Raw genomic sequence first — 19,308 nt, forward strand, 5'->3', positions numbered from 1 at the left:
TGTCTCTCTGTGATAAAAATGTGTTCTGCTCCTTTGAATATTAGTACAGCAAAAACACGTACATTGAAGCAAATGGCTCCTCAAATAGACAGCTCAGTCTACCCAGACAGCCACCAGAGGGTCTGTTTGGTCTGTTACATAAAGCTGGACCTCCTCACGCTGTGCATGAGGACCTCCAGCGTCAGATTTTTCCCCCATAGGAAAGCATTGATTAATGCTTTCCGATGGGGAAATCCTAATGCGAGCTCGGCCATTGCCGCGCATTAGGTCTCCCCCGCCAGCATACGTCGGCGTAACCCGACCCAGCACAGAGAAAACTCAGCGCTGGATTCAGGTAAGTGACTGAAGGGGTTTTAAGCCCTTCAGCCCCGCGGGAGGGGGGCACCTTAGAAATCTATAATGCCAGGAAAACAGCTTTGTTTTCCTGGCACTATAGGATCCCTTTAATAAGATTAAATAAAACACACATGTAGCATGGCCGGCGGCAGAACACTTACTCCCTTGCTGGCTCCAACCCATACTCAACATGCAGTGGTGTCTGCCTGTGGAACCAGCAGCGGAGTGCATATGGCATGTACCTCTGCATGTTGAGTATAGGGTGCAGCCAGCCAGTGAGTAAGTGTCCTAACTCTGCTAGAGGGACGCCTGCCTCATTCAATCCACATCTCTAACCATGTTAGGCATTCAGGTGCCTGCCAGTTCTGTTCACAGCTCCCTCCTGCTCAGGTAAGCAGTGCCTTCATGAAGCAGTACTTCAGTGTTAATAAAATTTAAAGATCAGATCAGATCCTGCCTGCGCTGACACCCCCAAAATACCACATACTGATAGACACCCGCTTTCTAGTGGTTGCCTGTCACTACAGCAGCTTGGTCACTGGGCAAACTGCTGTTTTATTTATTAAAAAGTTATTCTAAGTTTATTTTAGTTATAAAACTTTCTTCTGATGAAAATCTCCTCATGAGAATATTTTATAACTAAAATCTGAATGCAGACTATCTGCTACAACCTAAAAAAATGTCCAATCAGCTTTTCATTTCACTGTTAAAATGTATTTAGATAATCCTTTGGCGGCATCTTGTGACTAAACTCTGTATTACACTTTTAATTTGAGTGTAGTCTCAAAATAGCCTATTTATTTCACCCGTTAATAGGAATATGTCTGTATGGTTTATTTCCTATATATGGTGTTGTCCACATATTTCGATGTAGAAAGAAGAGCCATATAGATATATTTCTATTCTTGATTAAATATATATATATATATATTTATATATATATACATATACACACACTGGCGTACATACCGCGGTCGCAGGGGTCGCAACTGACCAGGGTATGTACGCCAGTTTGCCAGCCTCTTCTCCTAGGAGGCCCAGGATCAGGGCCCCCTGAGGCTGGCAGTAGTGTCACCGGGTGGGCAGGCTCCCTCGCGCGCACCGCAGTGATGACGGAGCCGGAATATGACGTCACTCCGGCTCCGGCATCAGTAGGCGGCGCGCAATAGAGCTGAACAGAAATCAGTGCTCCCTCGCCGCCTGCAGTGACCGGCCGCCCAGCAGCCCCACTGGACCCCAGGGAAATCTGGAATCCCCTCAGGACTGCCAAAGGTAGGAAGGCTGGGGGATTACATTTAAAAAAATAAATGTGAGTGTGTATGAGTGTTAGTGTGTGTCTGTTATTGTGTGTCAGTGTGTGTGTGTGTGTGTTTTACTGAGTGTATTAGTCGTGTGTTAGTTTGTGTGTGTTTGTTATTGAGTGTGTGTCTGCTAGTGAGTGTCAGTGAGTGTGTTAGTTTGTGTGTGTGTGTGTGTTAGTTTGTGTGCGTCTGTTAGTGAGTTTGTTTGGTGTCTGTTAGTGAGGGTGTGTTTGTCAGTGAGAGTGTATGTTTTGTAAGTGAGTATGCATGTGTCTATCTGTCAGTGAGTGTATATGTTGTCTGTCACTGAGTGTGTGTCTGTCAGTAAATGTGTGCGTCTGTTCGTGAGAGTGTGTGGTTTAAACCCCTTCAGCACTTACCTTTCTCCAGCGCCGGGCTACCTTGGCGCTGGGGATCTCTCCGCCCCGATCCGCCTCTCAGCTCCGAATGCGCATGCATGCAAGATTGCAGATATCACGCAGATGCCGGTGCAGTATGTGGGTGGGATCGAGGATGCACAGTGGAAGAGAGGCCTGGACAGACTGAGGGTAGGAACTGGGGAATAAACAAAATGGCGCCCAGCTTCCTCCCCTCCTTAGGGGCTCAACTGCAGGGGGTGATAGCCGATCATATGATCGACTCTTCCTTATAAATCTAGCAGCAAGTGAGATTTCTGGCGCTTGTTCCTTATGTGTACAGCAGCTAAAGCTTTCCCAAACCAGAGTCTCTTCTTTCTGGTCATTTATGGAAGTAAAACGGGGGATGTAGGGAAGCAGCACTTTAAGCTTCCTAGACATTCTATGTGCCACCCTTCTGAATTTCCTACAACCTGGCTTCTCATTGTTGTATATAGGTTAAGTTACCCCAAATATCCAAGGCTAAACTGGCCAGGTAGTAAATAATGGTTATCAATACCTTCTAAAAGAAACCTTCTTTGCACAGACCCTGAAAACTGCTTATCCCGGCAGAGGAAGCCCTTTTTTAATTTCAAACTGGCTGGCAAAAAGCTTGACCGTTTTGGAAACAATATCTAGGAGCAAAGGGCCAACCCTTGTAAATTCATCAAAATCTATCATCTGTGGATTTTTTTTAAGTAAGTGAATATATCTCTGAACCCCTACGTCTTCAATATTTCCTAAATCCTTGGCCATATACAATATTAAACTAAAATAGTCTAGCCACTGTAAACACTTCTCAATTAAATCCACTGCTGATGTATCACTATAAGCCTATTTGAAAGGAATGTGATGAGTCAAATACCTTCTCCAATGAGAAAGTAAGAAGCTATTTATATAAATCATGCTGACTGTAGAGCAAGGAGCACTTAGTGATATGGTATAACTGGCTCAGTGACACAGTAAGGCATCCCATGGCATTTGGCCAAACATTCACACAGCCTGATTGGGAGGAGAGGGGAGATTCCAATAACACAACACAGCCAAGAGAAGTGTATGCAAAACATGAATGGCATGTTTCTGGTGGCATGCTTCTATCATATATCATCATAGTAAAAAAAAAAAAAAAAAATTACAAAGCAATGCTTTCCAATGGGAAAGTTTGAATGCATGCACGGCACTTCGGTCCCCCTCTTCTATGAGCAGCATTGAATTGGACCACATTGGAGAATACAATGCCTCCTCCATGATGGCACCTATAGAGGAGAAGTAAGCAGCGCTGATGGAGCCTCAGTGCCAAACAGGTGGGGGTGGGGGGCTACTAGGGACAGGGCCACTATAATGTTAGAAAACTAATATAGGTTTCAAATGTTATACTGTACATTTAATACCATAGTGTTACACCAGTGGTTGTCAACCTTTTTCTACCTACCGCCCACTAATGCATCTTTCTTGATGGAAAAGTGCAGAATATGTTTTAGAAAGGAGGGTATTTTAAAAGAAATACATGTACGTACATTTATTTTTTATTTCTACGTAATGCATGTTTATAATGTTTTTAACTTTATAAAGTTTAATGAGAAAACAATAAAGTAAATTGAAATTACCTTTACAAGTGATTAATAAGATCCTTGAGGTTGATGCTGCGAGACTAAATATTTGATATCTGGTTCGATTTTCGTAAGGAACAAACGAAGGTCTCCTCTTTCGGTGATATTCAGACGACTTCTCTGTTTGTGAATTATATGATTTCTCAACTGTGCGTCAGCTCTTCTCCTCTCCCTCCTCAATTCCCCTCCCCACCCCACTTTTTTCTATTTTTTTTAACCTTCCTTATAGCAATGCCCAGTAGGAAGGCTGAGCAAGGTTGCCCACTTACTATAGCCCACTATAACAGACAGGCACACATACATACATACAAACACACACACACACATACAAAGACACATACATACAAACAGACAGGCACACATACATACAGACACACAGACACACACACAAGACATACACATACAGACACACATACAAAGACACATACAGACACACAGACAGGCACACATACATACAGACACACACACACACACACAAGACACATACATACAAACAGACAGGCACACATACATACAGAAACACAGACACACACACAAGACATACACATACAGACACACACAGACACACATAAAAAGACACATACAGACACACAGACAGGCACACATACATACAGACAGACACACACACACACACACAAGACACATACATACAAACAGTGGAATTCCACTGACATTTTAACCCAATCAAAAGATATCATAAGACAACGCATGGACTATGCATTTCCTGACCCCTGACAAAGCTTGACACGAGCCACAGCTACCTTGTGTCAAGCCATCTCTAGCAATGATTGAGGGGAAAAAGTATTTCTATGGAGGATCCTGTGTTCTCGAGCATGTACTACAAGCAGAGCAGTCACCATCTGGGTTTTTTGCAATGTATGCAAAGATGCCAGAAAGTGAAAAGGCCGCTTTAACATTTTGCTTTATGTAAAAATACCTCCCAGAACACACTTAAATGCATCAAGTTGTATACCACCGTAACCTGTCAAACACTGACCTGGACACCAATACCACTTCCAGTCTTCAAGTTGTTCAAGCTAGACGTCCCTTTTGTGCAAGACAGGAGCTGATTCACTGATTGAAAGTATCAGCTGACGCTCTCAGCGAAATAAATGAGTTCCTGTCTTGCACAGTATAGATAAATGGCTTCTACAGTATGAAAAGTGAACAGTGTGACCTACCTAAGCATCTCACCATGACAAAACAGACTGACAGATTACAGTGGGATGGCACCAGGGCACGTCTGGCACAATAACCATTATAGATTGCTTCTGTGATTATAGCACAGTGTTTTCCTTTAAGGAACAGACAGACAGGTCAAATATTTATATATGAAACATAATTTAATATGAATAACATCTAAAAGTTCTCCATGGCATTTTAACTGTGAATGTTATAATACCGCAATAAAATACACATATTTGTGTTCAGGAATGTCTCACAAGTACAACAGTATCCCATATTTAGGTTTTATGGTGTTTTGGAAAGTTACAGGGTCAATATAGGGCTTTCCCCTTTCCAGTTTTTACATATTGAAATTTGCCAGATTGGTTTGCTGGGCATATGTTGCCTTTCAGACCGTATGGCAGCAAAGGAATGAAAATGAACCCCATAGTAGCATACCATTTGCAAAAGTAGACATCCCAGGATGTTCAAAATATGGTATGTTCAGTCTTATTTAGTAGCCACTTAGACGCAAAACCTGGCCAAAGTTAGCATTAATATTTTCTTTTGCATTTTTCACAAAAAAACTGTAATTTCAGTAATGATATCAGTGTCATTATACATTTTACTGTTTTTAAACACTTCTATTTGTGTTCAGAAAAAATCTCCAAAGTACAACATTACCCCATATGTAGTTTTTAGGGTGTTTTGGAAAGTTACAGGGTCACACAATCTCACGAACAGCGGTTCACAGCACGCTTACACTGACCTCTACAGGTCACCCCTAATATCTCAGGATAACACATCATTTGATTTGTGGGATTTTTTGACGAACACTATGAGTGCGGTCACATACTCCGGAACGGGACATAACCTGCCATAATCATACGACACATAAATTGAGCTAATTACAGCACGAACCCATACAGGCAACATTTCGTGAGCAAACACACGAAATACAGCATTTCGTCCACATACTGACCCCTACCGGTCAATAGCCATACAGCATGTTTCACATATATTTATAAGGAAATTCTGCTACACAAGCTTTATGTTGACTTTTTCACATACTCTTTTTTTGACAGCTTACAGTCATGTTTTTACTACTTTATGTTTACCCAGTACATAGTTAAATTCAATACAACACATAACATTTAAAGCACTCTGCTTATAATAATAATCAATCTCCCTATGAAAAGGGGGAAATAAAGCATACAAGTAACTTTGACAGAGCGCTTTGCTCTTTAATTTGTAAATGCTGCACATATTAGGATAAGCTTGGTATATGTCCATATCCATTTTTCATACGTTATTTTATCCGTTCAGATTACAGGTACTACTAAAAAACCTATATGGATTATCAGTTCACAAACCATACTACCAGGTACATATGCCTGCTCGTGTGGTATATACATATTAAATTTTTTCCAGGAATAGATAATAGCGTACTGGCAATTAGGGTCCAATACGTATTTTCCTTTTCTCTGCATTTATGCCTTTTGGTTAGTGGTCCCGTGAGGCCAACACCCCGCCTCACATTCGGAGGCATACACCCATCGGGCCACTCATGAGCTAGCCGCATCGCATAATAACATAGAGAGGGCCTCACCTGTCACTCCCTTTCCTATTTTCTGGTTACAGTCACCGAGAGGCCGACATCCTGCCACTACGTTTGGTGGCCACAAAAAATCCCCTCGCGGCAATGCATAGATGGAGCCTCTTAAGCCACTAGGCAACTAGCAGGGCCTCACCAGTCACCAAAACCAAGCAATAATTTTTTGCCTTACGGCTTTAGCTGGCAAGCCAGTACAAGACCCCTGTTGTTTAAGTAATAATACAAGCTAAGGAGACGACAAATCCCCTATCCAGCCACAGCAAGGAAAGCGGAACTATTTAAGCTGCTCCGCACATTAACGGATAACAGAGAGGCGGGGGAAGGCACCAACAATACCAACTCGGGTGCCATACACGCTATGTTATCATCACTCATGAATTCCATGAGCAAAATGAATGACAGGCTGGAAAATCTTGAGTCGGTCACCACAGCACTTACTAAGGCCGGGCCTTCCGCTACAGTACAACCTGCATTAACTGAAACTCAATTAGAGGGTTCAGCCACCTCTTATGATGCTCATTACGTTAACCCTGCACATATGATTCCGGCTCACATTAAGAAAGATATCCTGGAAGGTAAAGATGTCAACCTAGCATCACTGCTAATTGTCTCCCAGGATATTGTCGAAAATAAGACATATGCGTATGATGATGTATCTGTGGTGGTCAGATCCAGGGATTCAAGGTTAAAAAGTAAACTGACCATCTCTGAGTTTGTTTTGGCATTTGGTATTTACAGAGATGTTATTTGTGCAGTTTACCCTAACAGAAGGGAAGAATTTGACCTATATATGCACAAGCTTGTCGACCTAGGCAACAAATATGGTGGTACAGCATTTTATGACTACCATAGGTCTTTTTCAGCCAAAGTGTCTGGTGCTCTCTCCCAATTTGGGAACAGAACAAACTGGAGCAAACTGGATACAGAGATTTTCTGCAGACACTTTGCAGGTCTTAAGACACCAACTTGTGCATCCTGTTCTTTCGCTACCCACACGACCAATTTTTTTCCAAACACAGTGGACGATCACGCTCATACTCCAAGCACTAGCGCCTCTGGTAGAACAGAAAGAACTACCAGAGACAAATTAGGTCGTCCCATTATCTTTTTTGGCAAATCCCAGATTTGCAACAATTTTAACGTGGGCACGTGTAGTTACAGTGCATGTAGACTGTTGCATATATGTTCAAAATGTTTTAGGGCACATGCTAAAACCATGTGTCCCAGTAAAATTTACCCAAAACCGTATTTAACTGTAAACATTAATGCATTTTCAGCACTACTGACTCACTACCCTTCCAGACATTTAGTAGATTTTCTAATCTCTGGATTTTCAGAGGGTTTTTATACAGGTATCGTACATATGCCTTCAGGGAATCTAGAATGCCCTAACTTGCAGTCAGCACAGCAGAACCCAACAGCTGTAAACACACTCATGGCCCAAGAAATTGCAGAGGGGTTTCCACTTGGGCCTTTCAAATCTCCACCATTTACAGCATAGCGCACAAACCCCATTGGGATTGTCACAGGGAAATCTTCCATCAAACAAAGACTAATCATAGACTTATCGGCACCACACACCTCTGCTACCCCAAGTCTCAACTCCCTCATACCCTCAGAGGAGTTTTCTCTACAATACACCACCATTGATCATGCCATTACAGCTATCACTCAAGCAGGGGTAGGAGCTTGGTTAAGTAAGACTGATATCATCAATGCTTTCAAACTGCTACCAATCCACCCTACACTCTGGCACTTACATGGCATTAAATGGGCAGGCAATTACTATTTCTTCTCCGGCTTAACTTTTGGGTCAAAGAGTAACCCAAAAATCTTTGATATATTCGCTCAAACTTGTTAAATATATCCAGATGCCCTACAGTTATACACTATATAGATGACTTCTTGTTGGTCGAAGAGAACACCTTTCCCCCTAAAAGCCTCAAGGAAGCCTTCTAGGTTCCTTAAATTTTGCCATGTGCATCATTCCACAAGGCCGCGCTTTCATATCCAGACTACTTTTCCTTTTTCCACACTTCCGACATGACGATCATAGGCTGTCCCTAGATATCCAAGCCACGGCAGACCTGCACATGTGGAAGAATTTCTTAACCACATGGAATGGTAAAAGCATGTTCCTCCCAGGATTGTCTGACACTTCAATAACCATATGGTCAGACGCGGCATCTACCACGGGTTTTGCAGCAATCTACGGGAATGAAAGGCTTTGGGGTAGTTGGCCTGTAGAAGCCCAAGATTTGGAAGGTTTCTCCACTACCTCAGCTCTTTTCGAGATCTATCCTATTGTGGCAGCTGCCGTGGCATGGGGTCATTTATGGTCAGGATCATCAGTCCGTTGTTACTCAGACAAGCAAGCCACATGCCATATCATCAACAAGGGCCGCTCATCATCAGATTTCTAAGGAAACTCACTTGGTTGGCTGCATGTCACAATTTCTTTCTGGTTTGCTTTCATGTACCAGGCATTTGTAACATAGCCGCTGACAATTTGTCTCGATTTAAATTCCAGGCATTACCTCAAGCACTGCCTACAGCCGCTCAAGCAGCCACAGACACTCCTTCGTTCTAGCATCTAATCATAGATTAGAAATACTCATGCAACATAGCAGGGAACTGTCCCAATTAGCACTTTCATCCAATACTCGTAGGACGTACAACAGAGCCTTCACCTTGTTTAAAAGATTCCTATTGGAACACAACATATCCCAACCTTTAGTCATGACATCTACCCTAGGTTTTGCTTCTTGTTGCAATCTTAAACTACAACTATCTTACAACACCATTAGATTATATTTGACAGGCATTCAACACCATATGCTAACCCTATGGCCAAACAACCATAGCTTCATGTCATCATACCAGATAAAGAACATACTCAGAGGTATTCAGAAATCAGTTCCCCCACGTACCTCTCAGAGATTACCAATAGACAACCAACTTTTCCAATCCTTATCTGACCTGTTAGATTTACAACCATTTTATTCTACTACCAACACAGTAATTAAAGCGGCCATGTACATAGCCTTCTACGGCTTTCTCAGGCCAAGAGAGTTTACTACCATCACCACCACCAGACAAACAGATGTCTTCAACGATCCCACCTACATAAACACATGGATCACTACATATTGGCTCTACCACATTCCAAAACGAGCCAACACGCACCACCAGTAGAGATAACATATTATCCTACCCACAATAAATGGTGCCCAGTTGCGGTCCTAGATTCATACCTTCAAAACCCTACATCACAACCATCATTTGTATTACAAGGCTTAGTGCTTACTACCGCTACATTCATGAGATATGTCAGATCTCTGTTAACCCAAGGCCGCAACCCTTCTACCTACTCCGGTCACTCCTTCCGTATATGAGCGGCCTCCACAGCCTCCAGCGCCAACATACCAGTGCACATTACCAAATCACTGGGGCGATGGAAATCTTCTGCTTATACATGGTACATACCCAAACCAGTACAAGAAATACGAAATGCATTTAGGGAAATGTCTGGTTAATTTGTATGTATTTGTTGACTGAATTAAATCTTTGATTATTTACTTTTGCCCTCTTTATTTACAGGCCTACCGTATCGTTGGTCCCGGCATACCACAACCGACTTGCTCTTTTATACTATCCTACGCTTATACTGGAACTTAACCCCTTAATACGGCTATGTGCCCCTAACACAAATATATCTATATCTATATATATATATATAAAAATTTACATTTTCAGTTTGTATTAATATTTGTTTTCCACCCTACGAAAGCCGATCCAGCAATGTGACATTGCGATCACATGGCCCAAAGGGGCCGAATTTGCTTCGGGTGGACTGCCTGGGTTGTAGGCTGTCCTCTTGACCTGGATTGCAGCGGAGGGTAAGTATGCAGGGTGGGGCGCGAACCACAGGGCGTACTATGACTCCCTGCGGCGTTAAAGCACCCATTTTGCAGGAGGGCCGCAAGCCTTAAGGGGCTAAAGGAAAAGTGCTACGTCAAAAAAATATGGTTTTGTTTGTTTTTATATAATAATTCCTTTATAAGGTTTTGAAAGGAAATATATATATGCGTTTTTTAAATGAAGTATATATTTAGAAATGATAAGAACGCATTCATACCTTTAGTCGGTAAAAGGATCTTTTAGCCATTGCCATGTACATTGCGTCACACACACAGAGCGGGCATGTGACAGTTAGTGGCTCTGATGATGTCACTGGAAGCAGGTAGGGACTAACCATAGAGACTAACTGCTGGCTGACCCGAGGTGTATGCACATGGCAGAATGGTCCTCTCATACACTAAGAAGGGATGACTTTGTTCTCTCTATTTCTTTTTATATACTTAATTTAACAAAAAAATCTATTTTTATATATATATTACAGTTTAAAGGACACATTTGGCATATAGGACGCATGCACTATTTTACCCCAAATTTTGGCATCAAAAATTGTGTCCTATATTCCCCAAAATACGTTACTTACTGGCAGTAAAGTGGTCCTGGAAGTTTGAATTGTGATTGATACATGCTAAGAGTCAATTTTTCAATTCAAGTCTACAGCAGGAGCTCCTTCAGCCCCTATGTTAATTTCTGTACCAGTTCAGGGTATTTTCCAGACACCAACAAGATTTAACCCGTTTCAATTTGACCGAGTGTCCATAAGGATTCAGACCAATGGCCAACTCTTTCATGAATGACACCGAAGCTCAAAACCAATCCTGTTTAGAGAATATATTTTCTATGTAAGTCCTGGCAGGTTCACGTATGGCTGCCTCAGTAGGTATATGGAAAAATGGCTGTAGCTAACATGTAGCAACTTTTTTTTTAATCTATTTGGCTAAATTCGAGATTAGCCCACAGAAAATATATATAGAGGTAAATGTATAGGTTAAAACTTGTCATTTATTTCATATATTAAAAAAGGAGAAAGGTTGTTTTTCACAAAATGAAAGAAAAAGCGCTATCGTGAAAAACTAGTGATGTCATAAACCATAAAGATCCACTTTATGGTTTATGAAATCACTAGTTTTTCACAATAGCACTTTTTCTTTAACTTTTCTTTTTTTCTCTTTAAGTTTTAACGTCTACATTTACCTCTATATGTATTTTCTGTGGCTAATCTCAAATTTAGCAAAATAACTTATACTAAGGGTTACTCCCTTCCTAAGCCTGCATAACTGAATCATAGAGCTCGCTGCATTTTCTAACATTTTTTAAAATCTCCTTTACCATCCTAACAAATTCATATGTTTCTTTATATGAAATCTCGTCCTTTGCAAACACAATGCTTGCTGTTCGGCATGGACCCTCATTTAGTGTCTTTTCTTCAGACAGAGCTTATTCCTAACATAGTGCTCTCTCCTCAGATAGTGCTCACTCCTTACATAGTGCTCACTCTCCAGACCAAGTTCACTTATTACATAGTGCTCAAAATACAGACAGGACTAACTCCTTACATAGTGCTCACTCTCTAGACAGGGCTCACTCATTACATAGTACTCACTCTCCAGACCGAGATCACTCATTACATAGTGCTCACTCTCCAGACCGAGATCACTCATTACATAGTGCTCATTCTCTAGACAGGACTCACTAATTACATAGTGCTCATTCTCTAGACATGACTCACTAATTACATAGTGCTCACTCTCCAGACCGAGATCACTCATTACATAGTGCTCACTCTCCAGACCGAGATCACTCATTACATAGTGCTCATTCTCTAGACAGGACTCACTAATTACATAGTGCTCATTCTCTAGACAGGACTCACTAATTACATAGTGCTCATTCTCTAGACAGGACTCACTAATTACATAGTGTTCACTCTCTAGACAGGGCTCACTTATTACATAGTGCCCACTCTCTAGACCGAGCTCACTCATTACATAGTGCTCACTCTCCAGACCGAGCTCACTCATGACATAGTACTCACTCTCCAGACCGAGCTCACTCATTACATAGTGCCCACTCTCTAGACAGGGTTCACTCATGACATAGTACTCACTCACCAGACCGAGCTCACTCATTACATAGTGCTCACTCTCTAGACAGGACTCACTCATTACATAGTGCCCACTCTCTAGACAGGTCTCACTCATGACATAGTACTCACTCTCCAGAACGAGCTCACTCATTACATAGTGCTCAAAATACAGACAGGACTCACGTTCATAGTGTTCACTCTTCAGAAAAGGCTCACTCCTCACATAGTGCTCACGTTTTAGACAGGGCTCACTCCCGTTCATAGTGCTCACTCTTCAGACAAGGCTCACTTTTTAGAGATAACTCGCTTTCACATAGTGCTCCCTCTTTATACAGGTCTCTGAATATATACAATACTCACTCTGCACAGCAGTCATGCCATTTTTTAATCTGAACGCGTAGTTCCAATCTTTAAGGCATACCAAGAGTCCAGTATTTAGGCATTTCTCAAGTTCTGTTCTCATATGGATTTTGACTAAACGTGGAGTATTGGTGTGCCCTGAGGAGTGGGTTGGGAACCAGTGCTCTATTTATGTTATTATCCGTGATTTTCTCATATTTTATCAAAACATTGTATCCATTACCTGTGCTTCTTACCTGGCTGTCTTCATTCTAACACATCTTCTCTCCTCCCTATTGATTCTTTAATCCCAGCTTTACACTTGCTCCCCTCCACTTACATCCTTCTCCCCCCACACTGCCAATTTCTCTCTTGCCTCCTACACACAGACAGCATTTGTTTCACTATGTCCCGCTGTCTCTCTCTGTACATCACAGTGGATGGAATCTCATATCGAATATCCACCAGCTGTTACATGATTACATTACAAAAATATATATATATAAAAATAACGGCTATCAATCACATAATCGTACTGATTCATTACAAATACTGGGCATTTTGGTCAGTTTTCAGGTACTGCCATTTTCACTTCTGTTCTTTGATTTTCAGCTGTCAGATGGTCTTATGAGAAATGAATGATTCTACTCCAATATGAACTTCTGTCTTTATCAACAATAATACTTAACTGGGCAGAGCATTATACATTATTTATCGTTATATTAATTTTCTATCAACTGACTTGCTGTTAAAGAGACAGTTAATTACAAAAAGTTTTTCTTGCACTAATTATTTCATTAAAAGTATAGGTGTGGAAGGGGCGGAGCCAGCTGCCATACCGTCCGGACGCATAACGAAAGAGCTCCGGGCCATTTCTAACAACACAGCCTGTATACCTACCTTTCCAGCACGGCACCTGACTGCCTAGCGAGAGGACCGGTCTCCAATAACGATGGGACGAAAATCAAAAAAATACAAAGCGGATAAACTCCCAATTTCCACCGACATCGGGGAACTCCTGAGAAGGCCGCAAGGCGCGGTGAAGCCTGTCATGGTGCCTCTCTCCGACGGGTTGTCCTACTCCTCGAGTGAAACTTCCCTCCCAGATCTAGATGAACTGGCCACTACAGCTAGCAGACCGAGTGCTGTCTTACTTGCAAAGCGGTCAGAAGGTTCACCGGTGACAGAGGGAACCTTGAAGGCCCTGTTGGACAACCTCCGCCGTAATATAGCTACCGATATTAACTCCTTCAAAGAGGAGATTAGCAGAGTGTCGAGACGCCTCCATAACGCGGAGATAACCACGGCCACCCATGAGGTCCGCCTCAATAATATGGAGCTCGAGCTCAACGAGATACGTCGTGAACAGGCCCAGACGCAGAGCCGCTTGGCGGCGATGGAAGACCGTAGGAGGTGGAAAAATGTTAAAATAAGGGGCATCCCAGAGCAAATCGACACGGCAGAAATTCCCAACTTAGTCAGGAGACTACTCACACACCTCTTTTCAGCCAAGCAGGCCAAAATGATGGCCCTGGAGAGATGCTTCAGACTCCAAGCGCCTCCATCACGTTCCACTGAGGCGAACAGGGATGCCATCATACGATTTCAGAATAGGCCGGATAGGCAAGCGTTTCTAACAGCACTGCCAAATAAATCACTATACGAATTTGAAGGGCACACGCTACTGTTCTACCCAGACCTGTCCAGAGCAACATTGGACTGGTGAAGATCCCTAAAACCGCTGACGACGGAACTGATACGACACAACATACCCTATAAATGGGGCACCCCAAAATGCTTGTTGATCCCCCAGGAATCTGGCTAACTCAAGGTCCAGGAGCCCTCGGAAATCAAGGACACACTACAACACCTGGGACTGACCGTGACACCAGAAGGTACACTGCCAACGACCAAGCCGCAGCCGCACACCTGGAACCCGGCTAAGACTCTCCCGTTTGTGCCAGCAGCTAAGCGGGGCAACCCTGCCACAGCAGCCATCCCCTGATGAACTCATTCAATCTCAGTGCTTCACCAGACTGCTACCGTTCTAGCTTTGATAGGCTGACAATAGTTATATGTTTCAGTTATATGTTCCACAGTTATAATATTGTTTTTACAACATCTTTGATTGAACCCTCACATTAGATACAATGTCGGCTGACATAAATTCCCCCATCCACTGGCTCGAGGGTAACACCTCTTAACACCCCCCCCCCCCCCACCCTATGACCTCACATCAGTACCAACCTGTCACCTTATGGGTGCTAGCCTCTTAAGCACGTAGGCTCACACTGCCCTTACCCCTACCAGGCCAAGGGGCATACGGCCCACACTGCCTATACACTTCAAAACCTAAGCCAACTTACTTTCTCATTGGAGGCAATGGGCCAAGAAGGCAACACAACAGGCTATGCTACACCTCTCTTCTATCACAGATACTCAAACATAATAGCCTGTAACTCATGCACCATTTTACACTATAAAAAATGTGCTGTGCTTTTACTTCCATGCCGTTGTTTGTGTTATATTGAACTACATGTGCTTGCTTCTGCTGTCGTGGCAGCGCAAGTGATGATGTTATACCATGCACGACAAAAAAAAAAAAAAAAGTATAGGTGTGTATCTTTCTGACAAGTCTATTACATTTTAATTTTGATATATAATGCATTTACAGCAACATTTCTTTAGCACTGTGAATGAGTATATGTATGTTTAAGGAATAAGAATTAAAATCACTTCACTTCGTGATCATGCCATTAAGTGTCAAATTCAGTTTTCAATAAATTCTCATTAACTCTACCAACTCAAACATAAATAAGTATATATATAAATACGCATGTTGCTATGGTAATGCGGCAGTTTTGCACAGAGGCAGCTGAGGGGGATATAATGTTGCTTTGGGCAGGTGCAAGCATGAAGCAACTTTATCACTTCTGGTTATTTGAGAATGAATGAGAAAACCCTGTTGGCTTATTGGCTAAACTTGGAATTGTGGAGAAATGCCAAGGGATTTGGGACAAAATAGCTCAATTGTGAGCATTTTTCAATTCAGATATTTTTCAGCATGGTTAAATTGTCCTAAGGTTTCCACTTCTCTTATACATTCCCCACAATTCTTGGCTACGTTAAAAATCTCAGTAAAACGGACATTTGGTTCCTCGAAGTTATGAGTTTTGTTTCCTTTTATACTACAAAAATTGAAATTAGCAATTTGGTTTCATTTTCTCCCACGTAGTGATCATTTATTTTATTCATTATTTTTTTTATTTTATTTTTTCATCTATCCACAAGCATATGAGATACATATTGCAATATAGCATTTAAAGAAATATTTAAAATAACATGGAAGTATATTGCACACAATAGAAAGTGGGCTGAAGGCTATTTTTCCTGTGTTGTAGGAGGAAATCAATGCCCCTAAACAAGATATAGTAAGGTAGACAACAGATTATGCACTGGTATTAATAATAGACATAACCATACGCTAAATAGCAGGAAGCACCGGCCTACACTGATAGAACAGGGAAATATAAATATGATTATGTATAATGAAACAAACAGCAGTAGGACTGTACACAGGCAATATACCACCTATAAAGGATATAGAGACATACTAAAATACTATACTCTAGTGACATTTTGCTTGAGGATACAGGACCTTTATTAAATGCTGGAGTGAGCTCCATTAGGCACAGTAAGCCACTTAGCCAATTCCTTTCGGAGAGGCCTGGACTGGGGATGTGCCAGTAGAAGAAAAGGGGAGCCACATCCAAGGGCCCAAGCGGAGCAGCCGAGGAGTCTAGCCCCCATCCTAATTTAAAGTTTGTAGCTGAAAATCCTGAGATATCTCTCACTGGCCGTGGGAGGGGGGGGGATTCACTAAAGTGAGAATTCAAGGTGAATTCCAAATATAAGGTCAAAATAGCCGAAGTGGAAACATTCTCAAAGTCAACTGTGGTTTCAGTTCGGCTACTCTGGCCATAAAGGGACACTATAGTCACCAGAACAACTATAGCTTAATGTAGTTGTTCTGGTGAGTATAATCATTGCCTTCAGGCATTTTAATGCAAACACCGCATTTTCAGAGAAAAGGCAGTGTTTACATTGCCCCTAGGAACACTTCCGAGTTGCCACTCCTACTTTCTGGCTCAGTGTTGCACAGTAAGCAGCACTGCCGTTCAGAGTCTCTACGCTCTGCATGGAGACGCTGAATTTTCCTCATAGAGATGCATTGATTCAATGCATCGCTATGAGGAGGTGCGGATTGGCCAAAACGGTGTTTGCCCCTGACGATTTTAGCCATTTCAATGCTTTCCCTATGGGAAAGCATTGGATTGGCAAAAAATCTGCAATTGTAATGATGTCACCAAGAGGGCGTGGCCAGTGCCGGCAGACCCGCGCGGTGCTGGAAATAAGGTGAGTTTTCATTGCTTTTAAGAGGACTGAGGGGGGGCAAGCCACCTAAATTGCTGGGTTTAAATGCTGGGTCAGGAATTCACATTGAATTTATCTTAAATTCTCACTTTAGTAAATAACCCTGATAGTATATTTTATATGCTTAAGAAACATTTTTGGATCACTGTCCCACTAACTAATAAAAACATTTTTTAAAATTATTTTTTATTTTAAAAAATAATAAATATTTTGAACCGCGACAGTGTTTCACATACATCGAATACATTTTGACTTTTGTACATAATTTTGCCCAGACGACTGAACATTTTTAGCCTATGCAATTCAGAAACCCAGTGGGTAATGTTGGCACTGCTCATAAATTATCTTTTGAAAGTAAACAATTCTGGGAACTGTCATTGGTAGCACTGACTTCCTTTTGTAATAAATCACACTGTCAAAGAGGCACAGAGTACATTTCCTGTCCAAGGAAATATCTTGTCCACTACTTTTGGAAACCACTGTAAAGCAAGAACTAAAGACGAGGTGGAGGATGTTAAGAGGATATTACACGACCCTGTGCCTTTCAGAATGGCTGCTAGTAATGGGATCACTTACCAATAGATGCACCATGTTTGAGCGTTTCCTGTGCTACTTTCGACTTCAATTCAGTGTTTCTATGAGCCGGCTTCATGTGTTCTCTTTCACTGGTGCTCGAAATGCAGACTGTCTTTACCCCGTCACCTCTTCATGTTGTATCACATCACCAAGCTGTCTCCCCATCCCCCTTGTAGATTGTCACCCGGCTTGGGAACCTTTAATCCCCCCTGAAGGATCATGGGAAATGGCTGGCAGGTCACCAATGCAGGATTAGTGCAAAAGCATCCTCAGTGCTTGAATGTAGAACATCCTCACTGATATTTTCCTTAAGACCAACAGAGGGAGCTATTTACCATGATGTGCAGAAATTATGGAAAGAACTGTATAAACAGAGTTTTTCTGATAATCTAAAAAGCATCTCATATGCTTCCAAAGCCTCGAAGAATAATGTAACATTTTAGATTTGAGATGAGTCTCTGTAAAATACACAGGTATAATTAATACTCCCAATTTATATAATGAAAACAGCCGCACACATCAATGCATGCACCATAAGGACAATGTATGCACTACAAGTGTTAATCAAGGTGTAATAAAATATACAATCCCAAGGTTTTAAAACTCAGGCCTCTCAAAAGTTTCAAACTAAGGCAAAGTAGTCATCTCTCACTTATATATTACCTAAACATCACCGCCCACATTATTAACTAACCACCACACTGAACTCATATAATACCCAAAAAGTACAAACGAACGACACCATACCCAAATAAACAAACCATTGACCACGTACATATCACTAACACAACACAACCATTTAGTTCCCATAATAGACCAATGCGCTAGCATATCACCTATAACCATAAACTGTACATCAATATAAATGCCGGCTTCCATTCTCTTTGCTCTAACATTCCACCCTTTTATAGAACTACCAACCCCTACCATCATCATTTTAAAAAAGGAAAAAAATATTCTGTGCTACTTTATTCTTATGAATTAAACTCCCTCAATAGTCATTTTTTACATAAGATTTTCTTCCCTTTAAGTGCACATCCCACGGCACTAAGATTATACAGTATGATTAAAACAAACTATATGAATGCTTAATATACTACGCTGGAATGCAGAGCAGAGTGGTACTTGTATTATGGGTCCTGGCATGTATGGTGGAAGCAGGTGGAGCGAAATGAACAGGACCTTGGACCTAGCAGAGTTTAGGGTGGCATCTACTGAGTACTGCATCAGATACTACACTATTTATTCAGTTTCATGTACAATAAATGCAACAGAAAGGCTGCATATTTGCTTTGGTAAAATTGCTCATATTTCTTGGAATATCACAACCGTGTTCACAGAAAATAAAAATAAAAATCAAATATTTTGTTTTCAAACGTTTACGATTTCTGTGGTTTGTATAAATCACTTTTTGAAACACAAAAAACATTTGAACACATGTGCATACTTTTTTATTAAACATCTACAAATGTACTAATAAAACAAGCACTTTGTTTGTTTTTCCTTTCAATTAGTTGCACAGCATATTTACTTG

The 19,308-nt window shown here is 41.5% G+C and overlaps 1 protein-coding gene across 3 annotated transcripts in view; it reads right to left on the reverse strand.

Annotated features, from left to right (window-relative positions):
- Positions 1 to 19,308, reverse strand: part of TMCC2 (transmembrane and coiled-coil domain family 2) — a 112,545-nt gene that overhangs the window by 41,510 nt on the left and 51,727 nt on the right. Inside the window, exon 1 of one of the 3 annotated variants that reach the window (XM_063451436.1) lies at positions 17,775 to 17,987. The exons of the other annotated variants lie outside the window; for them this stretch is intronic. Within the exon in view, the coding sequence (XP_063307506.1) occupies positions 17,775 to 17,789 (15 nt within the window). The 5' untranslated portion in view covers positions 17,790 to 17,987. Of the gene's footprint in view, positions 1 to 17,774; positions 17,988 to 19,308 lie in introns of those variants that run through there. 3 annotated transcript variants of the gene reach the window in all.

Source organism: Pelobates fuscus, chromosome 1, assembly GCF_036172605.1.
Source record: "Pelobates fuscus isolate aPelFus1 chromosome 1, aPelFus1.pri, whole genome shotgun sequence".
NCBI classification, from domain to species: domain Eukaryota; kingdom Metazoa; phylum Chordata; class Amphibia; order Anura; family Pelobatidae; genus Pelobates; species Pelobates fuscus.